This window comes from Syngnathus leptorhynchus, chromosome 2, assembly GCF_054491065.1.
Source record: "Syngnathus leptorhynchus isolate UIUO chromosome 2, UIUO_Slep, whole genome shotgun sequence".
NCBI classification, from domain to species: Eukaryota; Metazoa; Chordata; class Actinopteri; order Syngnathiformes; family Syngnathidae; genus Syngnathus; species Syngnathus leptorhynchus.
The window spans coordinates 11225628-11250257 of NC_141196.1; the positions used below are offsets into that span (position 1 = coordinate 11225628).

The 24630-nt window shown below is 45.0% G+C and overlaps 3 protein-coding genes across 7 annotated transcripts in view; 1 reads left to right on the forward strand and 2 right to left on the reverse strand.

Annotated features, from left to right (window-relative positions):
• Nucleotides 1-1528: 1528 nt before the first annotated feature.
• On the reverse strand, nucleotides 1529-13064 carry LOC147060728 (uncharacterized). Of its 2 annotated transcripts, none has more exons than XM_085937331.1 (2): nucleotides 12738-13064; nucleotides 1529-9633 (listed from the first exon to the last, which is right to left on the reverse strand). In XM_085937331.1, exon 2 carries the CDS (start codon nucleotides 9559-9561, stop codon nucleotides 1969-1971), a length of 7593 nt encoding a protein of 2530 aa, XP_085793457.1. In that variant the 5' UTR covers nucleotides 9562-9633; nucleotides 12738-13064; the 3' UTR covers nucleotides 1529-1968. The 2 variants fall into 2 exon arrangements, with proteins under 2 accessions (XP_085793457.1, XP_085793466.1); XM_085937340.1 differs by lacking the exon at nucleotides 12738-13064 and adding an exon at nucleotides 10185-10540.
• rmnd5b (required for meiotic nuclear division 5 homolog B) lies at nucleotides 12064-17035 on the forward strand. Of its 2 annotated transcripts, XR_015068865.1 has the most exons (11): nucleotides 12064-12283; nucleotides 13441-13637; nucleotides 13748-13890; nucleotides 13976-14113; nucleotides 14196-14296; nucleotides 14581-14747; nucleotides 14902-15067; nucleotides 15179-15281; nucleotides 15368-15522; nucleotides 15602-15955; nucleotides 16056-17035. XR_015068865.1 is itself a non-coding variant. In XM_085937382.1 (10 exons), exons 2-10 carry the CDS (start codon nucleotides 13499-13501, stop codon nucleotides 15663-15665), a joined length of 1176 nt encoding a protein of 391 aa, XP_085793508.1. In that variant the 5' UTR covers nucleotides 12064-12283; nucleotides 13441-13498; the 3' UTR covers nucleotides 15666-17035. The 2 variants fall into 2 exon arrangements, 1 of the variants encoding a protein (XP_085793508.1); XM_085937382.1 differs by having other exon boundaries at nucleotides 15602-17035.
• n4bp3 (NEDD4 binding protein 3) overlaps nucleotides 16837-24630 on the reverse strand; it is an 18468-nt gene continuing 10674 nt past the window's right edge. For 2 of the 3 annotated variants that reach the window (XM_085937353.1, XM_085937370.1), the window contains exons 2-12: nucleotides 24075-24337; nucleotides 23841-24003; nucleotides 23155-23364; nucleotides 22721-22842; nucleotides 22466-22649; nucleotides 21696-21788; nucleotides 21381-21626; nucleotides 21048-21291; nucleotides 18303-20448; nucleotides 18032-18175; nucleotides 16837-17853 (exon numbers count right to left, since the gene is read on the reverse strand). In XM_085937353.1, the coding sequence (XP_085793479.1) occupies nucleotides 20090-20448; nucleotides 21048-21291; nucleotides 21381-21626; nucleotides 21696-21788; nucleotides 22466-22649; nucleotides 22721-22842; nucleotides 23155-23364; nucleotides 23841-24003; nucleotides 24075-24313 (1860 nt within the window). In that variant the 5' untranslated portion in view covers nucleotides 24314-24337 and the 3' untranslated portion in view covers nucleotides 16837-17853; nucleotides 18032-18175; nucleotides 18303-20089. Of the gene's footprint in view, nucleotides 17854-18031; nucleotides 18176-18276; nucleotides 20449-21047; nucleotides 21292-21380; nucleotides 21627-21695; nucleotides 21789-22465; nucleotides 22650-22720; nucleotides 22843-23154; nucleotides 23365-23840; nucleotides 24004-24074; nucleotides 24338-24630 lie in introns of all 3 variants that reach the window. The other variant, XM_085937361.1, reaches the window with a different exon arrangement.

Sequence of the window (24630 nt, forward strand, 5' to 3'; positions counted from 1 at the left end):
TGTAATAATATCATCATTGAATGCAACAGAAACATAAACCACTCATCATTTGATTTCTATGATATTGAGCAGTTGGGTTTTCCTCGCATCATGTAGCAGGAGACAGACGCAGAAGTGAAAACAATGATCACTTTTGCTTGACACTGTCAGAGAGGTATTCATTTAACATTGTTCAATATGTTGACAGTGGTTTCCATGCTGTTGTCATTTCTTTCAATAAAATTTGAATATACTATTACATCTTACATTTACATAATGATGGTAATATTACGACTACTATTACCCAATACTACAAATAGTAAATATTTTCATCATTATTTGATCCAAAGGAACAAAATATTGGAAGTCATGGCAGAATCCATTGCAGTTTTACATACTGGTGTAAAGCATAACCAATGCCATAGTGCTGTTTTTGTTTATTCAGCTTGTTAAGTTTATCTTTTATTTGACCTTTGTTACAATATTTTAATGATACCCTGACATGTTTATTTGCACTTAAGGGAAAGAAACAAAACTTCTAGTATGATTTGTCTCGTTCATTTTCCTTCCACTCACATCAAAGGCGAGACACGACTTAATTTTAATCTGCTTTCATTTACCACGGTCACGTTTCAAGCAGGGAGTTGTAGTAAAAGGGTGCGCAATAATGACAGAGTTCATGCTCTGAATAGGATTAAACCAAGATGGGCCGCCATAAGAAGTTTTGTTGGGTTGTGGCACCCTCTAGCGGTTTCTTAGGTACATTGACGGTTATGTAAATCCACTGCTGACACCGAGGACTAAACACAAACGTCACAAGTTCACCACTTTTAAGTTAAATATTGAATTTTCCATCCATCCGTCCGTCCGTCCGTCCGTCCGTCCGTCCGTCCGTCCATCCATCCATCCATCCATCCATCCATCCATCCATCCTTCTGTACTGCTTGTCCCCACGGGGGTCGCAGGCTTTTCAAGTAATGTACTAAAATGCTGTAGACAATTGTTTCATTCAAAAAATGAAACTTTTACATTATTACTATTAAATGTGTAGATTCTCAGCGGGAAATTTCACGAGTATTTGAAAAATATTTTCACATTTTCAGCTAATTTGCTGAAGAAACTGGAACATGTCATAATAAACAATAAAAATGATTGTTAATACAGGAATTATATAGGAATAAGCTTTTGTGTGGCGAGTTGGTTCCCGTGTTCAATGAATGTGTGTTATGGGTTTCATTTTCAGAAATAATCTCTGTCTGAATGTGTTTTCCCCAAGTACTCTGGTTTCCTGCTACATTCCAAAACATGCAATACATTATATTATACATATGGATAAATGTCAATGTTTTGTTTTCTCTTTATGTCCCTGAAATAGTCGGCCAACCAGTCCAAGGTGTTGCCTACCCCTCGCCACGTCCGCTGGGAGAGGCCTGGCAATCCCACAAACCTGTTCAGGAAAACTACAATAGTGCTTGGGTGCAATACTAACTTACCCCGGAAGTGTGAGAAAGAACGAGTTTAAAAAAAATGCATATGTGTGACATGGTTTATTGAGATTGTTGTCATACGCAGATGTCATGCACAAGACTCAGTTTTTCATTTGACAAAGTGACTAAGTATCTTTTACAACAGCATTTACAAGTTTCTTGGGAGACATTTCTTTGGCAAACGCTTGCCTGTTTTGTATCAGAACTTCAGCAAGTAAGTTCAAATTGTCTTGTATCAAAAATGACAAAGTATTTGTGGATTTGCTCTGCACCTTTCTCACCCGCATTCATGTTTAAGAAGCATTATCTCAAAAGCAGTTTCTTATTTTAATACAGAAGCTCGACAGACGAGAGGACAGGGGAGAAACAACACACCCAAGTGCTGTCTTCAATTGCAACATGAAAACTCAAATAACATTACAAGCTAACATTAGGCATCTACTTTATACAGTGTGTATTTAAAACTTCACAGGCTCCAGCAAGACTGCTGGTGTCCGCTATTTCAGGACCTTTTGCCCCCTGACGGGGGAAGGCTGGCTGGATGTTTATGGTAGTAGACTGGTGTGGTGGGGTTGGAGCCTGCATTCATCCCTGTGGGAACATAGTACATTCCCTCCAGGTAGCTCTGGTCCAGTGGTGGATGATTTGAGGCCTCTGGTTTGGATCCCTGCCCAGGACAATTCCTGTAGCTGCCACCAGCCCCATTTGGGTGTATTGTCGCTGCAGATAAGGCTTCGGGATATCGAGGCGGCTGGTGTTGAGGCTGGGGATGAGCCGTGGGAGGGTGAGCGGCATAGGGCATGTACTGTGGAGCTGGGCCATACATGTTGGGGTTGTGAAGAGATGTGTATGGGGCTGCTGATGGAGGATATAGGCTTGAGTGCGACATGCCTTGCTGGGGGATGAGAACTTCCACATACTGGCCAGTTTCTGGGTCAAACAGCATCTTCCTCAAGGGCTGCATTGGCACCTCAATATAAAAATACTTCCCCGTCTCAGGATCCAAAAGGACTCTTCGAGGTGCCTGTCCATAGCTGCTCTCTGAGTACAAACTGGAGGTGTCACCCCCATACTCTGAGCCATACTGCCCACATATGTATTGGGGATCCACGGGCGCGAGGCCAGGGGAGTGGCTGTGCCCGGGTTCGCTGTAAGGAGCACCAGGCATGCTTGCCTGCTGCTGCTGCTGCTGCGGGGATCGATGGAGAGGGATTCGCCGGGGGTCACTGGGCATGAGTGAGGGGTGGGGAGGACATGGGGGAGGCTGGTACATGACGGGCAGCTGGCTTGGACCAAGAGGATTTGACTTTGGCGATGAGCTGGGCTGGAAGTTCAAGGGCTGAGGATCAGCTCTGAAATGGTGGGGACGGACGACAGGCTGGGGGGCTTGGTATGGTATCCCGCTACCTGGGGAGTGTGAAGGCGCTGGTGGGGTGAGGTTGTGTGGGCTGTGGTGATGATGAGGTGCATGCGGGGGTAAAGGTGGCTGAGGAGGACAGCCAGCTGTACAGGAACAGGGAGGAGGGTAGGAAGAGTTGTGATACCGATTTAAACGCCGGTGGGTCAAGTCTGGCATGAGTGGACTAAAGCTCTCTCTTTCGTCATAGCTTGGAGGGTCATCGGAGCCGTACAAATGTGGGTCCGCGGCCCTTTGGGTGTGTTCCTTGGACAATGACCCCAGATATTGCCGCTGATTGTATCCTGGGGCTTGTGTTGTGGAGACAGCAGCAGGTGGTTTGATGTTGCTTGAAGATGTCACCGCTGCTTCATCCGTGTTTGGCTCCACAACACCAGAATGGCTTGTATGTCTGGCTCCTGTTAAAGATGGTTCGAGCACCTGCTTTGCGACCTGATCAGAATTTGAATCTTGACTTGAGGTGGTAATACTAGGGAGAGGCGCTGACGCTGCAGCTGAAGTATGTGCGGATCTCACAGGCTCTGTCCATTGCTGCTGCTGCTGCCACTGACCTTTTGAAGCATCTTTGCTTGATGAAGATGTGGCCGGGTTTGACAGGGTTGTAGTCATTTTGCTCGGTGGAGGTTTAAGGCTGGATACAGCAGACACAGCTAGTTTTCTCGTTTGGGAGGACACTGAGGAGGACTCACTGGGGATCTTTCTGTAGATTGTGGGCGATGACACGACTATTGTTTGAGGCCGTTCCTCACTTTGAGGTTTTATGTTCTGAATAGCTGATTCGGGCGCTTCATTAGTCTTTGCTCCTAAATCCGCAGGTTTAAATTTGCAAGTTGGTTTTGGAGGTACGGCTGGCTTTTCTGAATTTTTAGCAATGGATTTAACTTGGATGGTTTGCGGTCTACTTGGAGGGTTATTTGCAGTCATCTCTTTAGAAAGCGACTTCACCTCAATGGGCTGAGGTCTGAAACGTCGTACCCCGGGTGATCTTGGGGGGAAAGTCAAGTCTTGTCTTTTCACCGCTTCAAAATCTTTGTGTTCCTTGTGTTTGCTGAGAAGGTGGTCTGGCTGATTTCCTGATGAGCTGGTTGTCATTTGCTCGATGCAGGCCCCCTCGTCCTCTCTGGTCTTTGGGGGTTTATTTTCACGGTCAGACAGCAACAAAGGGCTCGGCACAGTGGACGAAGCACAAACAGTTTTGTCTTGAGGTGCCTCGGACCCACCATCCGAGGGTGTCTGTAGTGGGATCTCCAAGCAGTTGACATGTTTACGCGGGACCCCCTTTCCTTCAGTTGTCTTCTGGCTATCACCCACCACTGCTCCAATATCGGCTTGGTAGCCTTTCTCCTTTAATAACATGGAAACTGAGTGACTACTACTGCTCGGGGTGCTGCCAGTAATTGCGATCTCAGGTGATGTTGAGGCCTGGAGAAGAGTCGGGACATCTTCCTGAGTAAATGCTGCACATGGCTTTGCCTGGCTGGATCCATCTCTTATCAAAACAACAGCAGTGGACACTTCTCTTTCCTTACTGGGAAGTTTCGGGAGACTTCCTAGCATGGGAGGTTTTCCATCTGTTCTCACAACAACAGGCTCGTCCTCACTGTCTGCCTTCAGCGATTGTGCATCCGTACTACAGTCACGTTGCCACAATTTGGTAGTTGCTCCGCAAGCTGCTGGATCCTGCATCCCCCACTGTGTGTCTGTTTTGGAGGAGGTCTTGTCCTGCTCTCTTTTTGCAGTATGGTTCTTTGAGTCTTTAGAGATTTTAGTTTTGTCGTCTTTCCAGCAAACCGCCTTGCATTGTATTTGCATTGGATGTAGTTGAGATGGAGGCTTCCCTTCGCTCTGCAAAAACGTAGACAACTTCTCATCTCTCCGCTCCACCATACACTTTTTGGTCCTTTCCTCGCATAACTCTGCTGTACGTCTTTTGTCCGTTTCTTCCGCATCCTCTTTAATTCTATCCTTGTTTCCCCCGTTCAAATGTTCATTCCTTTCTTCAGCGAGACCTGAGGGTGATGCGCGGCTGGTTGCTTTAAAAGAGAGATTATATGTGTTCTTTACAAGTCTCCTAACATCTCGAACTTTGTGGATAGGGCCCTTAACTTCTTTATCTTCATCCCCATCATCTTCAACCGTTTTGAGATCCGCATTGGTTTCTTGGACCTTTTCCCGCTGCTGTCCGAAACACATATCTGGTGAAGATCTATCTCGATTGTTGTCTGCCTCAGGCGTAAGGCACACGTTGAGAGATGCTTTCTTTTTCTTGCTGCCTTGAAATGGAATCTCTTCTGTTTCCTGTGTCACATGGCAGTTCTTGTCACTCAGTTGCAGTTGTTTATGGACCTCTGTGTTTTCACACTCCCGATATTGACTTGTCATCCTGACCTGTGCGCTGAAGGCTCCGGTAGCAGGAGCTCCTGTATTCCCGGTAATGGCATTGGCCGAGTCGGGTCCCTCTCTTCCCTGCAATGTTTTACTATCATCCATGTGTTGTATTCCACCTTTTGACTGTGAGGTATCCAACGGCACGCTAAGTTTGGATCTAATTTCAGATGCTGGTGCAGTTGTATTGCCCTCTTGAGAAGCCCACTGTTGGTCGTCAGTGTGCAAATGGTTAGAAATTCTGTCGCCGTCGTCTGTGCTCAGCCAGTTGTTGGATTTCTTGACAAAGTTCTTTGCTGGTCTGATGTCATCTCTTTGTTCTTCTTTCATAGCAAAAACTTCACAGGGATGACCGTATTTAGAGGACAGAGTAGGATTGGAGTCGTCACATTCCTGGGGCTCCTCAGTCGTGTTACTTTCCCCCAAACTTGGATTCATTTCATCTCCATCTGGCTCTTCAGATGGTTTATCAACACTTTGCATCTTTTTGGACAAAACACTCTTGATAAGGCAAGTGGCCATCTTTGTTTTAGAGCATGTTTCATCCAGAGAAATAGGTTTTGGAAGTTGCGATTTTCTTTCATTGTGCACAGGATCAGGATTGTGCTCTGGAGCGTAGCCGTCTTGCTCTGCTGCTGGTGAACTGTACCGTCTCAACAATGCCTCTTTGCAATGCCTTTGAAGCGAGGGGCTGTTCTCCATCACAGGAAGTCCGGGACTGTTATTTTCACTACTGTCATCCACGCTCTCCTTCCTCTTCAACTGAATCTGTCTTTTTGGTACTCCTCTTGTGACCTTCCTAGTGTCTTCTCTTTCCACAGCCACATCAATGCACTCAAAGCTTCCCCTCTCATAGCAGCGGTCTGGATGGATTCCGTCGGAACGGTATAGAGATTGCTGCTGTAGTGAGACTTCGTCACTGTCCAGCCTTGAAGCGGAACCCCTGAAATCAGCATAGGTCGGCCAGGCCCCACTGATCCCCGCCGGGCTCTCCTGAGTAGAGGGCTGCGAGATGTTGGTAGATGATCGATGACTGGAGTTGTACATATCAAGGTAATCCACCTCGGGGCTGGACAGGCTACGAAAAGCCACGTCTGTAAGCCACTTCACCTCATTGTCTGCCTCATCCAATTCACTTCCCATGCTTGAACTTGAGCTCCGGCCAGGCCTGTTTGTGACCGATCGAGGACTGAACTTGTTTGGTGGCGCGGGATTCTGAAGTCGCTTGGTCAGACCAGCACTTTTGTCTCGCTGAGGAGCGAGTTTAAGTCGACTTGTCTGGTCCCGTGGCCGTCTGGTGGCAAGCAAACCCTCTGAATAGGAATGCGGTGTTGGCAGTGCCTGACAGCTCTCCGTGCTTGTGGGGGCTGTACTGCGACTAACAGGCCCTTTTCTATTCTTGGCATTGAATGGCAGCTCAGCCTGTTCCTCTCTGTAACCGGCATCCCTTTGCCACTCCTCCCCCTTTTCAATTTCCCGCCCCTCCCTGTGTGTTTCTTTCTTCATCCCCCTTTCCCTCGGCCTTTCTCTCTTCTCCTCCAGCTCAATTTTCCTCTCCAGTTCCAATTGGTTCCCAAGTCGGACACGGTGGGGCTGACTATTATTATCATCGTCAAGAGGGACAATATCGGGGCTTTCCCTATTTGATACAGTCTTCTTCAAATAACCACTATGTGAGGATGCTGCAAAGTCAGAGGGGGCTCTGTTCTGCCATTGTCGGCGTGGTTTCTCAGGTTCTATAATGTGCACAGGGGTAAATCGGGTTAATGGGGGAGAGGGAGTTTTCTTCCTGTTTATATGGTGGGCCATATTCTGTGCAAACTTCGCTCTGTCACCACGTTTTTGTCTCGAATGTTCAGATGTGGAATTTGACTTCAATGAATAATGTGTGTGGTGGTGCAGTCGTTTTTCTTCTCTCTGCAGAGATTTGGCTTTGTTAGAAATATGGTGAACCCTGCCCATATTAGTGAACACAAAATTATGAGGAAATGACTTCTTTTCAATTGTGGGGCTAGTAAAAGTATTTATAGTCCCGGTGTTTTGATTTTCCCGAGACAAGGACGTCAAACCAGCGACAGGTATTTCCTTTGGCGTAAGTCTGTCCCTCGGTTGCCACTGAGTCAATGCCTGGTCAAACTTTTCCTCGGTTAAAAAAGGTGAATTAGATACCAGCGACTGAATTGGCACGACTGGGGAACTATTTGTGTGTCCAGACGTTTCAACTTCTTTTTCCAATTCAAATTCAGGTGGAATGCTCTGTGTTTCCAACCCTATGTGATGGTGGGGTGGGGAGAAGGTAACCCCCCCAGATGTATCCAAAGGAGGAGTAGGCTGTAAATAGTGAGTGTTGTACTCAGGGCAAAGGATTAATGGCGAAGGTTGATTAGATCTGTTTACTGGAGACGCTGTAGCAAGCGATGGATCTCTACTTTTGAGCTCAGGTGAAGAATTTAAGCTCTGGTATCGCAGCTCAGGTGAGGAAGTGCAACACATTGACTGAGGTGAAGATGCGTGCGACCTGGACTGAGATATTTCAGCCTGTAGCTCAGAGCCCGAAAAGCCTGATGTGGGAGACGAGTCTTGTAGTGAACTCGCTCTACTAGGGGAGGAGCTCATTATTGCAGGTGATAAACGTGCGGTATCAGTCTCAGCAGTCGGGAGATGACAGAGCTCGGGAAAAGGGGAAGCGTCCCCCTCCTTAGGTAGAACTACAGAATAAGACATCCCAGTGATGTCAGGGGAGGTGGTGAGACTCCTTGTTGGGGCCCACTCTAAAAGAGGGGACTCTGATGCTGTTTGCTCTTCAGAAATATTTTCTTTCCTTTTGGTCTCAGGGGATGATGGAGTGATCCGGATTTCAGGTGAATGAGCTGTGTGTGTGCTCTCGATGGAAGAACAGGTGCTCCTGAAACCGGGTGATGGAGACAAGCTATAACTGATGACAGGGGAACAGACATTGGTGATCATTTCAGATGCTGAATTTGGTCTTGAGTCTCCGGGTGAGGAGGTTCTTGACCCATTTTTGGGTAGTGCTAACGGTGCACTAAGCAGGTCAGGTGCTAAAGAGGTACTATGCTTTAATTCAGGCACACCGCCACCATCCACAGGATATGGGTTGAATGATATAATAGGGGGGGAGGGAGTGTATCTTGTGGAAGGTGTTGAGATGGTGGTGCCAAACTCTGTGTTTTTAAAGTCAATTTCTGTTGAGCTGAGATCTGTGAACTCAGAGCAAAGGGGAGAGCTTTTTATTTCTGGACTTGGCGTTAAGCCTCTGCTCATAAAATCGGGCAGGGAAAGCCTTCTGCTCAGCTCTTTTAAAGGCGATGATGCTTGAGAGTTAGGTAAGGAGGAACTAAAATTCAGTTCAGAAGAGAGCAGTCTTTCTTCCAGCTGGGATTTTGCATATCCTGACAAAGGCAAGTGAGATGAAACGCCAGCTCTGGATTCTAAATTTGAAGATTGATAAGAAAAAGCAACGGGGCTGCGGGCAGGTGAAACACTGGTGGTTTTATGAAGGTGTGTGCTCCTTGGCTCAGGTTTTGTATCTCTAATCTGAGTCTTTGTGTCGACTGATTCTGAGGAGGATGAGATAGCGCAGTTCATTGGCTCACAGGGAGGACTTGGAGTTTGAGATTGATTTGACAAGCTGAGCTCGCTGTTTTTCCTTGCGTTTTTTAACACAGGAGTGAGTTCCACTTGTTCACTCTCTGGACAAAGTAACGAGGGTGAATATCTCGTCTCGGCAGAGGAACAACATGAAACTGAGGCTATTTCCTGTGAGCAGAGGCTAGAGGAGCTTTGGTGTCCAGGAGAAGGAGTCTTCTCCCTGAAGCTACTAGTTTTAGAAAGGTCCGAGCTCACAAGGACTTCAGGCTGCTCGGACTCAGTGGACTCACCCTCCAGTGCGGGACTGTAAATTCTCGTCGTTAGATCAGACTCCTCTTCTCCTTCAATGGAGTCCGGTGCCGTGTGGTACGAGCCTGAGGAGTCATTCAAATCATCCGCCAGGGGTGATCGGACAGATGTCCTCTCCACCTCGGTCACGGAGGAGGTACGAACAAATGATCCTACGACCGGACTGTTGGAGGCCGAGGGTGACTCACATTCATCCCCAAAGATGTCACACAGGCAAGTGGTCTCAGAGATGGTACCGCGTTGACTTGGAGAACGTATGATGTCAAATATTTCAACGTGGTTAGGGGTGCCGTCCCGATGGTACAAGGTAAATGGTGTGCGGGGTACACTGCGCAGCAATGAGTAGCTGTCCTCTTGAAGAGTCCAGCTGTCCATCACTAGTCCACAAGCACCAAAGTCTCAATGTGGCCCTCCAGTCTGTCTTCTAGCTTGCTTTTGCTTTTTTCCCTGAAGTGGAATTGAGATGGGATGTGTAAATTCACTTGATTTTTTATTAGCATTGACATACTGCTTGAAGAGAAAGAAACTTGATAATAATAAATAATATTGTTCTGATAGGTGGTCTTTAGTGATCAGCAATGATATTGTAACAATAATGTCATAATAGTGCACAAACAACCAAACACCATTTAATCAAATTTTCTTAAAATAGCATTGCTGTAAATTGAAGTATTGGATTATGCAGAAACAGTAACAATGAGACAAACTAACCCAATTAGACACAAAAGCCCAGAATATATATTAAAACTCATTTACTGCCAATGACGTATATTCATGTATTTTAAGAATCAAGATATTTAATTCCAAATACATATATTTTCTTTTCTTTTTTTTCTATGGTAGGATTACGGAAGGTCTAAGAGGGGCTGGCGGTGAATGAGTTTTCATTTTGTTGGGGTAAGAAAAGATTGTACAAAAAACAAGTGTTATTTTTTTTCTTACAAGAATCAAAGTTCAAACGTTACATCAATAAAACCACAGAATATCTGGTGCTGTACCTTTGGAAAGAAAGATAGGTCTCTTCGAGGCTGTCTTCCAGTGTCTCCTAAAATCCAAGCACTCTTAACTCGTAGCTCTGTAAAACCCAAATGTGACTGAGCCTCACTGCTTCAGGTCACTGCGGTGGCATGGATCAGGCTTCAATATAAAAAAGCAATGGGGGCATCTCTCGCCTGCACGTTGCATCCTCCAGTGCTCCCGTCTTCATTTCTGCCCCTCCCCTTTGAGTTGGCCTTGGTCAAAGTGCCTTCTGAGGCTACCCTGGCTCTTGACTTTTCTTCTCTGAGCTGTGCGGGTGGGCATTGGCTTTCTTGTGAACGCTGGGCCGGGTGGGTTTATAGTTAGCAGCAGGTGCTGATCCAGTCATGACGGATGAGTGCGACTGGAATCTGACACTTAGGGCCAGCTCAGTCACAGGGCCCGTCTATATATAGAACCGTACTATCGGAGACCGATAGCCATTGCTTTGGCAGTTTGCTCGGGCAAAGCAAATACAAAGTGCACTGTATGGACTACATACTTCACAAAAGTGTTTTTCAGCTTTCCCTAATCCTTAAATGTGAATATGTGTGTTCATTCATTCAAGATTTAGGTGTGGGGAGGACAGGTCAAAGGTGCCTGCAACCCATCCCGCTTTGACAAAGGCTGCTTGTGCACGCTACCTTCACGCATCATGAGGAAGGTATGCACAAGTTTGTCTCTTATTGCCTGGATCTTTGACTTCAGCCAGTGGTTCGTATATCACAAAGCAATGCTACAAATGGTGATCATAGCATTTACAGTATTTATGTTGGCAGAAGACGTACGATGAGCCACGCGAGGTTGAATGGATATGTTTACTGCCAGTTTGACTAAACCTGTCTGTCCTAATACCTCAAGAGATCATTCGTCACATGCTAATGGAAAGTATTTCACTGCAGACAAAGCCAAAGTTGCTAACTCATTTGCCCAATGATTTCACTCAGCGTGGGAGGTGCCATGGCAAGATGTTTTGTCCACTCTGCCAATTTCCAGAGTTTTCAATAAATGCACACATTTACAGTATTGTGTGATGATGGACACTGTTACAACAATCGCTTAGATCAGTTTCTGCCATCATATGAACTAGAGTTCAAAGGCATCTGACAAACTCAAAGAAATTTTACACACGAGTGTCGTACAACGAAACTCAAGCGAAACGGTTGGAATTAAGTTAGCATGTAAATGGAAATATGTTATGTAAATTGCTCACAGTTTAACATTAACAATTGCCAAGTGTCATCAGAAAAGGTCTCAGACATGATTTGGTAAAAATATCCAATTAGTACTATTTATTTGAAAAAAAGAAATAAAAATCACAGCACAAAGCTGTGGGGTACAAGTGGGAACCTGGACGATAGCAGAAGATTGTGTCAAATTATTACCTAATTTGATGTGTTCACAATGCAATGCACTTCACTGTTTCAGAAAAAGAAATCACCATCTGTAAGGAACATTTTCCGCAAAAAAACTCACATCTGTACATTGGTTTTATATTTATTACAAATGTATGCAGTTTAGGGCAGTGGTTAGCACATCTGCCTCACAGTTAGGAGGGTGCCGGTTCGATTTCACCTCTGACCCTCCCTGTGTGGAGTTTGCATGTTCGCCCCGTGCCCGCATGGGTTTTCTCCAGGCACTCCGGTTTCCTCCCACATCCTACCAAGCATGTTTTTGGGATGTGGGAGGGAAACTCACGCGGGTTTAAGGAGAACATGCAAACATGCATGGGGGGGATCGAACCAACATGCTCCTAACTGTGAGGCGGACGTGCACACTAACCAGTCCCCCACCGAGCCGCCCTCCTTCTAACATAAACACAAAATAATGCGTTTATATTTTTTCTTCTTTTTATCCCCGGTAGTAATTACTTTGTGTTTTGTTGTGTTTATGTTTTGCCTTAGTTCTTCGATGGAGGCAGTTTTGTGAACGCAGCAAAAGTTGTTGGACTTGCTAAGTGGCTGCAAGACTTTTACTGTGAAGTTATCAGTCATGATGCGACACAGGAACATCCGCATTCGGACTGCTAACAACTGCAGACAAGTGGCTAACGCTAATGTTTGCTAACTAATCCAGATCGGTAAGTGGGTTTTGTTTCGAACGTATCTTCATAACTATTCATATGTCTATAGACGTTATGTGCCGGGGAAATTATTAACAAGCATTAGTGGCTACGTCGCCATTCCCTGCAGAGTTAATTTAGGCCTTGACAAGTCACTTAGCCGCTGGCTAACAAATTAGCTGCTAGCAGTGACGAGCTTTGATACGGTTTATTTACGGTCTGCACTGTTATACGACGTTCCGACATGCCCATTTTAATAGTAACAGATATGTCATTTTTATGGACTAAGTGTCGCAGTTGGTGTGTAAAATCATCAAATGGGAATAGCATACATTAACTGTTGTTCCTTTAGCATAAATGAGCCTCGGCTAGCATTGTGTAAAAGACGGTGTTTAACCTACACGCACACAAACAATAAATCACATCGTGATCTAGTCCTTGCAACAAAATGGTAATACATTTTAAGACTCACCAATCTCCAGGTATTATTTCATATTGTCGGATGATCAAATGAGGTTTCGCCGTTAGTAAACACAAAGCCTCAAGACTTGACACAGACCAGGCCTGATCGTAGACTGTAGTCGTGTGAACACCAGCACTTTAAAATACTTCCCTGCCGTGTTCAAAACTCCCATTTTTGCTAGTAATAAAATATACACGTATCTGTTCATACGTAACCTGAACTAGTCAATGCACAAACGCATTGCCTATGATTCAGTAACGTGTCTGAAAATTGTCAAACATTTTCACCGGGTACTTCGGTTTACTCCCACATTCCCAAAACGTGCATGGCAAGTTGATTGGGAACTGTGAATTGTTCTCAGGTGAGATTGTTTGCTTGTCTATGTGTGAATTCACGTGTTAAGCCTCACACATCCAAATTGCTTAATACTATTGAATATTTAGACTGCTTGGATTGTGGTTGTGAATACAGTAGTTCCTGTTAGATTCAATCAGAGGATGATTAAAACAGACAAGACCATTTTCCTGTGGCAAGAGCAAGCAACAGTAGTCAGCGAGAGCACTTAGTCATTTTCATTAAGCAATTTTTTTTTTTTTAAAGCCCAGTTCATCCAAGTTGTTATTTGCATTTAGAGCCACTTGAAGAAACATTCCTTACCCATGTACTGTTATTTGGCCATAATTTGATTTTCACAAATTTTCTTCCTTTCTAGGTGGTGTTTTGGAACTGTGGGTGAGTGTGCGTGTATGTGTGTGTGTCTCGTGTGAAGCATGGAACAGTGTGCGTGTGTGGAGCGGGAGCTGGAGAAAGTGCTTCACCGCTTCGTCATGTACGGCCACCAGTCGGAGGAGAGGCTGGACGAACTCCTGCGCAGCGTCTGTGAGATACGAGGACAGCTGGTTGCATTTGGTAAGGAAAACACTGTTTTCTTTGAAAAGATAATCAGTCTTCTCCTGTCTGATAAATGTTGATTTCATTCTTTTTATTTTGATAAGGAAAGAATGCTTTTAATTTTGCAGGAGTCCAAGACGGAGATCTTTCAGTCCTGTCTCAGACCATGGCTCAGTGCTGTAAGAATATCAAAGAGACAGTCCAGATGCTAGCCTCTCGACATAAGGACATTCACGGCAGCGTGTCTAAAGTGGGCAAAGCAATCGACAGGGTGAAGAAGAACGATCAGTTTTGCTTAAAAAAAAAAAAAAAAACTGAAACATTGTCATAACCTGACACGTTATGTGTCTTTACAGAATTTTGACGCCGAGATTAGTGCTGTGGTCGCAGAGACTGTGTGGGACACTCCAGAGAGACAAAAACACTTGAGTGAAACCATTGTGGAGCATCTGTACAGACAAGGCATGCTCAGTGTGGCGGAAGATCTTTGTCAGGTAAAGTCATCATCATTATTGTTTGCGTAGGGCCTTTTTGTTTTTCACGCGCTGCCATGTCATACGTGCGTTTGTTTTCCAGGAGTCGGGTGTAGTTATAGATATGAGCATGAAGCAGCCTTTCCTCGAGCTCAACAGGATCTTGGAAGCGCTAAGGATGCAGAACCTGAGGCCGGCACTCGAGTATGTTAACTTGAATCTGACTGCACATTGATCATCGGCAGTTCTAAAATGGCTGCCTGATCTTGACGCAATCTATCAATCAAGCTACAAAAGATTGAATTGTTTTTATGACTGCACCACAGAGTTGATATTATTTCGATGAGGCTGAAGCAAAGTGATCAAATCGATGCGCCTCTCTTTCCCGGCCCCTCAATGCAGTTTTGGAATAAAGCGCAAGACGCCCGCCATGAGCCATATTGACCCTAATACCCTAACCCTAACCCTTTTATTCTGCTCGACTTTAGGTGGGCAGTGACCAATCGCCAACGTCTTCTGGACCTCAACAGCAGTTTAGAGTTTAAATTGCACCGCTTGTACTTTATCAGTCTGCTCAGCGGGGGGATTAGCAATCAAATGGAAGCACTACAGTACGCTCGGCATTTTCAGCCCTTTGCTTCGCAGCACCAGAGAGGTAAGGGAAGATTTCCGGTACATCTCTTCTCGTTTAATGTGAATTCTTACTTTCCTGTAAGCGTTCATAATACATTTTGACACGGTGATGCATAATCATATCCAATCAATATAAATGATCTATTTGAGCTCTCGCCTATGTATTGCACGTGCAGATATTCAGATCCTGATGGGTAGCCTTGTGTACCTGCGTCATGGCATTGAGAACTCTCCATACCGGAGTTTGCTGGAAACCAATCAGTGGGCGGAGATCTGCAATATCTTCACAAGGGACGCATGCGCTTTACTAGGCCTCTCTGTGGAGTCTCCTCTTAGTGTTAGGTGAGTGCCCTGCCGCGTTTGACGGGAACCACGTCAAAATTTACATGTTTTCATGTTGTGATTTATTTGTTGGGGTTGCGACGTGACCAAGTGCTTTACTCCCCCCCCCAGCTTTGCCTCAGGCTGCATGGCTTTGCCTGTGCTGATGAACATAAAGCAGGTGATCGAGCAGCGGCAATGCAGCGGTGTCTGGACGCACAAAGACGAGCTGCCCGTGAGTTTTGCTCTCTTCCCCCCCCCCCCCAGTGTGTTGCTTCCCTATTCTTTACAGTCTTCTACCAATCCGCCTTGCTTGTCCAGATCGAAATCGACCTCGGCAAGAAATGCTGGTACCACTCGGTGTTTGCCTGCCCCATCCTCAGACAACAAACCTCGGAGAGCAACCCGCCCATGAAGCTCATCTGCGGTCACGTCATCTCCAGAGATGCTCTCAACAAACTGACCAATGCTGGGAAGTAAGTCAACATTCATTTGATGTGTTGATTTTTATCTATTGTGTCCTTCTCACATACTTAACGTATTGTGTATTGTCAGGTTGAAATGCCCGTACTGCCCCATGGAGCAGAATCCTTCACACGCCAAGCAGATTTACTTTTGATAGCTTGCACTCCTGTGTTGGGAAAGAGGATGATGAAGTTCTCTGGAGCGCCTTGCATTTCTCCAGGACCATTAGCCACGACCTGCCTCCTCTGTCCCTGCCCATGACCCATTCTTGCAAGCAGTAAGCTTTGATCCCGGTGCTCATGGGAGACCTTTGGCCACCCTGCAGAATTCAGGGTCCCTCTGCAACCTGCCGTGGGATGAGGAGTCATTAAGAATGTCCTCACAACCAAACATTGCTTGACTGAGAATCACTCATTCAAACTTGTTTGCAGCAGAAATATGATGGTGACGATGATTATTTATAGTGTTTGCTCTTTGGGCTTTTTTTTTTTTTTTTTGCATTGTCTTCTAAAAAAACAAAAAAAACCTACTTGTTTTTCTTAAGGCAACGAGAACACCTTTTAGTGCAGACGTGCAGTAGCACTCGAGTAAGACTGTTGCCTCAAGCACCTCTTTGATCCAGAGCCACTGATCGGTGTGGAAACAGCCCACGTGTGACTAACTCCACCAGCAAGATTCTCCCCAAGTAGAAGCCGTTTGTTTTGTTCCGTGTATGTATTTAACAAACTCGACATCAAGGAAATTATATGCTACTGTGAAATGTGCTTTCCTCCCGTCGTCCATCGAAACAGCCTGATGTAAAATAGCTGAGCAAACATGCACTGCTCGCCAACGCGCCGCATATCCTGATACTGGCATGCCATGTGAGTTGGAGGTGCGACCATTGCTGTGAATTGCCCGGAGGCTGGTGATTCAGTTTTACTCATCGCGGGTAGAGACGTCCGCTGGATTGTCTGTTGCATAGGTTTGGTTTTCTTTTTAAGACAGTCGCAATAGAAGCATCTTTTTTTGTTTTGTTTTTTCTTTTCCCCTTTCTCAAAAATCCTCAGGGCTCATGCTCACAGCACAGGGAGTGTCAAGAAAGTTAATTAAAGAACACCTTACAGATTTCCGGCGCAGTCCCGCAGTGCTCCATGGTATCCAAATGCATGTTCCCAGTATCCTCCTGGAAAATGTGATGTCACCTGACATCAGTGAGCCTCATTCGCTCCGCAAGCACTGCACCAGCATAGCTGTCGCACATGAAACCTATAGAACTATATTCAGTGTTACACACATAATGCTTATCTGGATTTTATTTATAATGGAGATTTTAATTTTCTTTGTGTGCGTGTATGCGTGAGTGTGTTTTTGAGATTCAAATGACTTCTTTTGGTTGAGAATAGTTTCTCGCTTCCCGAGTCCAGGCACTCATATCTGTTTGCATTTTCTGCTCTTCTGTACGTGATGCGAGTTAATTGTAAATATGTAACCAGACATGTTTCATTTCCAGGTATCAGAAATAAAAGTTTATATTCCAGGCCACTTGACAAGGCTTATAATTTCCGTAACTACACGGAGCCTCTCCGTGATGAGAAGACGAGTAAGTTCTTGGAGGGCTCCTATTTTTCTTAGAACATTTAGGTTTTCGTGATATTATGGAATAGTAATATATTTAGTTACTTTAATGAATTAAATATGAGACTTAACGGGTGGAACATAGCTGTAGATTTCAACGCATCATAAACTGAATTACTGACGCTTTAAAGAGTCTGACAAAAAGAAAAAATGGAACAGACAGACGGAGGAATCAAGTATTGATCACATGCTGCTGTTTGTGTCCCAAACCTTGAGAAAAACCATGAACACGCAAAAATGATCAAAAGTCATTTCAATAAGATTCATCATGAATGCCTTGGAAATGATACAAATTCTTTTGCCTGAACAAAATAATGTGTTTATATGATCTAAAGTCACTTGCGCAACTTAGTGTCAAACCCGTTGCCCTTTGCACTATAACCAGTTGCCAAAAAGGAGCCAGGGGGCATCGTGGCACTTGAGAAACCTTGTTGACTTTCATTTGAGTTGAAAACAATTGCATTGACTTCCAAAATGGGCTTGCCTTCCGATTCGTCCGTCATACGTGCCTTTGTCGTTTAAGTGGCGGCGGTGTCAATGATGATGCGGGCGGAGCAGCTATCACTTGCACACTGCGTCCGCCTTGTGTCTTACCTACCGCCGCCAAGACTTGTTGCGTGCTTGGAGAGAGATCGTCTGCAATGCTGAACCTCAAGATGCGATGCAGCTTGCACTTGTGTTGCTCCTCGAGTTCTTGTGCCTCGCTGCTGCGGATGATGCTGCTGCTGCAGATAAAAGTCGAAGTTGTCTTTTGAGATGCGCGATCGACATTGCAAAGTCAGCACTAAAGGAAACTCGTTTTTTTTGGTACACCCTTAAAAGTGCTGACAGACCCAGAAAGTTATTCAACTTTGTGTTACCAAATGAAAAAACAACAAAACAAATATGTTTGGGCAAACTCACCCGACTTGCATGGGCCGCTCCAATTTTTAACGCAAATTCTTTCTTAAGCCAGCATTGTTAACGGTGTACTTTGCTTGGGAGGAATTCATCTTTTCTACTTCTGGCAGCCACACCCTGCTCGTTCGATACGGACAACATATGCACCTGCAATAAAGGTCAAAAGCTCGAATTGGTTAGCGGCACTGGAGCTTGGGGGAACTTCGAGACCTCTGACTCAAAAAGGGAGAAGGCGACCATTGCCTCACTGAAGGACACCGACAAAAGGACGTACGTGGCCATCCATGGGAGTGATCTTGCAAGCGCTACCGTGAAGAAGGTGTTCTCTGTCAAGATTGTGGGTGAGTTTGAAGTATCACTATCACTACTCTAGGGGGTGCTGTTGTGAGACTTTATCATGAATGATGATAGAATTTAGTCATGATTCAAAGTTGCCTCTTTCATCCTGTAGAATTTAATTTACCAAAGTGACATGACTTAACAAAACAACAACTAGACTGACTGACCGACCGGGACAAGAAGACAACAGGACATGACGACAACAATGATCCGACTAGGAGTAAGGGGCAGACACGACTTAAATACACGACAGGTAACAAGAGCCAGGTAAGAACAATCAAACCAATCAGGGGCACACAGGAGGGGAGGGGCGAGCACACAGACACACGGACAGAAACGATGACAATACATACATACAATTTTTTAGATCAAACCTCTATCTTGCATTGGATTTTTGTCAAGGAGACTAGAACATATCATTTTTAAGCAGGGCAGGGTGATTGATTGCATTAAAAAGACCCAGAAATACCAGTGGTGCGCTTTAGGGCTGAACAACTGACAATCAAATTCCTAACGAAAATGTAGTAGAATGACATTTGCCAAGCGCAAAGGCTGCAATTTGAAAAATACGTATAAAACCACTTAATTGGAGTTAGTCCGTTGGCTGATATTTACTATAGTGTCTGGGTAAGACTAGTGCTTAAGAAGTGCAGTCCACGTGTTTACATCCCATCGTGTCATAAAACATGAAAAGTTAAAGCTCCTCATTTGTTTGCATTATTGTCATTTGAGTTAAGATTTGACTTTTGTTGACAAAACACCTTTGGGATACTCTTTTTTATTTTATTTTTTATTTTGTTTGAGAGAATGTTTAAGAGTGCAAGTTAAAGTGTAAGTCAACTCGTATTCAAGCGTATTCTTTTTTTAATTGGTTAATTTGCTTTCATTTGATCATACTTCTAAATCAAAGATTTGTCTTTAACAACAAATAGGCTTCATTGCAATACAGAATCATATATTTCTTGAAGAGGACTGAAAAGAAATGACAAAATTGTGTGTGGGGGGTTAGGGTGTATGTGTCACAAATAGATCATTTTTCAAAATTGTTCAGCCCTAGTGTGCTTGAGGTACACTGAAGAACAGTAGGACAATATCCTTATTTACACAACATATCAATCTGTCAAGGAAGTGGGGAATAAAATACACTTGTAACATTCTCATTTCCATAAGTGGGGCAGTTTTCACAAACGAGCATTAAAATCTTGGCACCAAACATTGCTGATACGAAAGCTCTACATACAACTTTTTCTCCCTGAATCCGGAAAAAGCTTACCAGGCCCTAAATAAATCTTTTCTGAATCCTTTGGTTATTGTCGAGGCTGTAGATCAATAGCAGAATAACAACAACATGCTAATCATTTGCTTATATGTACACATTCACATTGAGAAAGACATCAACCGCAGGATGTGCTCGTGTCTTCTGTCTTCGGACGCTTTCTTTCCAATCCTCAAAATACACACGGTTTGTCATATAAAAACAGAAATAATTCAAATGTGACCTTTGCCAAAGAATAAATGGATTAGCTTTGTGCCAAAATGATAACATTTCCTTAATTTCACACTGGCCAATGCACAGATTTTTCTGTGAAAATCTTAGCACGTGTGAAGGAGGTGCACGTGTATCTGAAAAGGTAAACAGTGTGGTTCTTTGATTGGTAATTAATCGTAGTTTGGTGTTCTACCATCCGGACCCAGCCTGCCTCGTCTTCCCTGTCGCTATGATCAAATCTCCGAGGATTCGATCCTGTCTATCCACGGCAAACCAGAAGATGGAGCGTCCTCTTGTTTTTCCACGTCGCTCTTCAGCGCTTGCTCTTCTCTTTCCAAAGTCCCGTCTCTACTCCCCTCTCCTGGCTCTCGGACAGCTCTCAGCTGGCGCAGCTCCTTCTCCAGCTCTGCGTTGCGCCGGTACATCTCTAAATAGCTGGCCTGCAGCTCCTTCTGGTAGCGGATGACCTTGTCCTTCTGTGTCTGCCATGTCCGCCTCTCCTCCTCGAAAGCCGTGGCCTGGGCCTCGCTCTGGCGCCGCTCCAAGAGTAGCTCGGCGCGCAGACGCTCCTCGGTCAGGCCCGCGCACCCTCCTACCAGCAAAAAATGGTCACATGCTTCATCGGCGGGCTCGGGGAGATGTCTGCTGCTGACCTGCTTTCACTCATTTTGTTGCACTCAAAATAACCCACGAGGTTTATGATCACTCTTATGCTTCACAGACGCAACAATTTTATCAATTTAGCTTTGGACTTGTCCCTTACACTGTATTTTTTCGGGCCCAAACAGAAAATGAAGTCCGAAGAACAGTTTGCTGAGTTGTTCTTGCTTAAGTTGGCAAGTTTAGGTTAAGTCTGTAAACTCTTATTTCTTTGTGGTGAAGAGTAGGAAAGGCAACTTTGCCAATAGAAAAAAAAAACATAGTTTGGTGAATTGCCCAAATTAAAAATGAAATTCATTGGCCTGCTTTTTTAACTTCTTTTTCAAATTGACAGCACCTCAAAATAAATAGGTGTACCGTCGTCAAGTGGTAGAAAGTGGAATTACATCCAATATAACACCGTTTTGATCCCCTCTCCCCAAAAAGCAAAAAAAAAAAACACTGAGCTAACCAGCAAATTTTCCCGTAACTTATCAACTCTACCGACAATGTCCCATACTGAATTTGGAGGCAAGATGCCAAAAATGCTACCTGTTGCGCTCTCGTCTCCTTTCCCCTGGTCGCTGGTACTGTGAGAGGGTCTTCTGTGACACTGGGAGCTTTGCATGATGAGTTTCAGCGCATCGACCTGGCTGTCCCTGTTGCACAACTCCAGTCGGGTCTCCCTGAGCTGCGTTTTCAGCTGGAAGATCTCGCTCAGCTTGTGGGTCAGCTCGGCCTGAGAGTCTCGAAATTGTTGCTTGAGCAAGGAGATCTCGCCGGACTTCTGGCAAACCTTGAAAGGCATAAGTGAGGGCCAACAACAAACAATTCACTTGAATCCCCGTCAGCGAGTGTTTCTCCCTGTCATAAAGCGTAGCACACCTCCCATTGTGTCTCCTCCAGGGTGGGACTAATTGTCTTCTCCTTGGATCCGCCCTCCTGGCTTCTTTTAAGATCCTCAAGCTCTTCTTGAAGTCCGCTCTTCTCCTGCTGGGCCTTGAAGAGCTGCAGCTGGAAAGCACGCTGGGATCGCTGGGCATGCTGGGAAACCTGTCGCAGCTTGGCAGCGTAGAGGCGCTTCAGTTCCTCCACCTCCTTCTCCCACAGACGCTGTTTGCCTTCAAACACCTACACGCAGGGAGTGCGTCAGGCGCAGGCCTCAAACAAGATGGAGGACACGGATGATGAGAAATTCACCTGAGCGATGGCACCCTCGCTCTCGTCCAGGTTTCTTCTCATCTGCTTCAGCTCGTGCTCTTTCTCCACAAGCCTCTCCTCCAAATCCCGCACCTTCCAGGGAGCCATATTATGAATGTTGAGTAAGGTACTCTAGTAAGGAAAATCTAGCAAAATAACTGAAACTCATGAACAAAATGAAACAAAAATGCTTTGAAAAAAAACAAAGTGAGTCTACGTCTTAAGTTTCAAAGACAAACAAAACAGAAAATTTTACTTTGAAAGTTCATTTTAAATGCACGTATTTATCGCCGTATTACAGTACGTCCGTACAGCAGAAGGAAAGTCAAAAGGTCAATTGACATTTACTTGGCTACACAATAGTCAACTTTCATATGAAGATATAGGAATTAAGAAAAAAAAAATCAAACATTCAAATCAAAACTAAGTGCAGTGAAGAATCCAAAACAAACATAATGCGCGTGTGGACATGAACATCATTTCTGTACTTTTTGCACAACTTGCTGTTTATAAATGATTCATTCATATATACAATTCTATTTCTCATCTTTTTACATGCAGACAATTAACTCACACATTCATACAATTTGATTGAATTCTCATCTGCTTACATGCTGACAATTTACTCACGCATTCAAACAATCCTACTGACTAGTTTACTTCTCACACGTTTGCACGGTAATAGGTTGAATTGACATACTGGGTGATCAATTTAATTGCACATCCTTTTTGTCCCGTTGACCGCTACAAAACAGAATTGTCATACTCACCACTTCCTCTACAGACATGGAGAGGGTCCAATCGTAAGGAGGCGGAGCCTCCCCTTCGTATGGCACCGAGCGGCTGAGCGTTGCCATGCTGCGACACGCCATCTCCCCAATGGTCCCGCCTCCCGACCCAGCGGCTTTGGTGCGGTCCAGGGAGCCGATAGTGTTGATGTGGCCCATAGATGCGCTGGCAAATCAAGTCAAATATCCTTTTCAAGTCGTGATTAAGAGAAGAGAAGGCTCAGAAGTGACACGGACCTGATGTGAGCCTGGTTTGGGCGAAAGGGCGGCCGATACGGCGGCAGGCTGCTCATGGAGTTGTGGCCCGAGTCCGACAGGTTGTCATCGTCTTGGCTTGCCCCTCGCAGGGTGGGCTGAGCCTACGCAGCGGTTCGAATGAGGTGTAGGTGCAATGTCAGACAAGGTCAAAGTTGAAAAGTCACAAATCTGGAAATCGAGTTTCAAATTTAAGACTCCTTTGGGTCTCATCTTAACAAAGTTGTGGCTTCTATCTCATGGTATAAGGCAGGCCTGGCCAACCTGGGGCTCTTTGTCTGGTTCTTTTACGTTCATATCAACATTTGTGTTTGTGTGTTTTTTTTGTTTTTTTTTCGCTTGAGTTCAAAAGGGTATTTTCATCAAACGCGCATGAGCCATTCAATTTATATCCTGACACAGAAGAGACAGCGTACCTTGTGGGTACCAGAGGAGCCTCCGTGACGAGAGGGCGATGATGACGAAGATGAGCTGGAGACGGTTTTAGAGACATGGCCGTAGGCTCTGTGCAGCCCGTTTGAGATCCCGTGGTCCGCGTCTTCCGATTTGGAAGACGGATATAGGTTCTGCATGGAACTGAAGTTTTTGGGAGTGACAGGTTTGAAGGCAGATGACCTAAAGTGGCCCTGGTGGAAACACCCAAGAGAATTTAGGAAATCACATACTATGTGGAGGCTGAGACTCGAGACTTCTCAGCATCAGTTAATTGACCGCCAATTTGCTACATTTGATTGCAAGCAAGGAATTCAAGCAGAGAATATCAGTCCATGACTGTGAACTGGATTGAACGGTTGGGTGATTGACGACTGCTGCGGGGGCGGATGCATCCAGAGCGGTATAAATATGATCCATTTAGCGTATCCTTGGCTTTATGCCAAGACAAACAAAAAAAAAAACACCTACATTGGTTACTTGGAAGCTAATGTGTTCCTTGGCTGGTTCTACAGCAAAAGTCAAATGACGTTCTATTCGCTACAATAACTCTCCATTTTGAATCAGATAATTTCCCAATCTTTGCATAAAAGGTGTGTATGTATTTTTTTGTTGTACAGCAGTAAACTTATTTTTAACTCTCGTATGGCTGTTAAGAATAAATATTTACCTTTTCATATTTCGCTCCACTTGGAAGCGAGTTCTTTGTCAAATCAATCTCTGTGCCATTTTTGTGGAAGACCTTGGCGTACAGGTTTTCTTCCTGATGCCTGCCAATCGAGGCTATGATGTCCTTCTTAGAGCCACTGCTCTGGTTGGCTTTGGGCTCTTTTCTGTTTGGAAACACAATATATGGAGTGGTGGAATGCGACAACAACCTGGAAATGCACCATGAAGGCCCCACCTGGTGATGTTGAGGTAGTTGAGGAGCTCCCTCTGAGTGAAGCCTTTCTTCAGAAGGCCATTGGACGCTTTGGGCCTCACCTGGGGAACGGCCTGTTTGACTTTTGTAGGACACACGTCGGGCCTCTCCACCAGACTGCCAACACTTCCCATGTTGCAGCGGGGTGAAAAGAACGGCGCTGGGAACGAGCTTTGGAAGTTTTTACCAGGGCGAGGAAGCGTCTGGATGGAGGCTGCCATTGGTTACAAGGGAGGAAAGGTGCTCTGTAAAGAGAGGATAAAAACAAACAGCGTGAGATGAATGTGTCACTTTTAGTCTCGACATTTTAAACGCTACGTGCCCACTCCGGTTTATTTTGCCTCCCTCGCCACTCTAAATTTGACCCCAGCTGTCTCAGAAACCAAACGCACAAAAAGCCCAGCCGCATCTCCCAACAGACAACAAGGCATGGAAAAATGACATTTGAGCGAAAACATCCTACAGCTGTACGTACTCGCTGTTGTTTCAGAAGTGGTTTCGCGCGTCAGGCGCTCGCGTCTGGCCGTCCCGGCAGTGA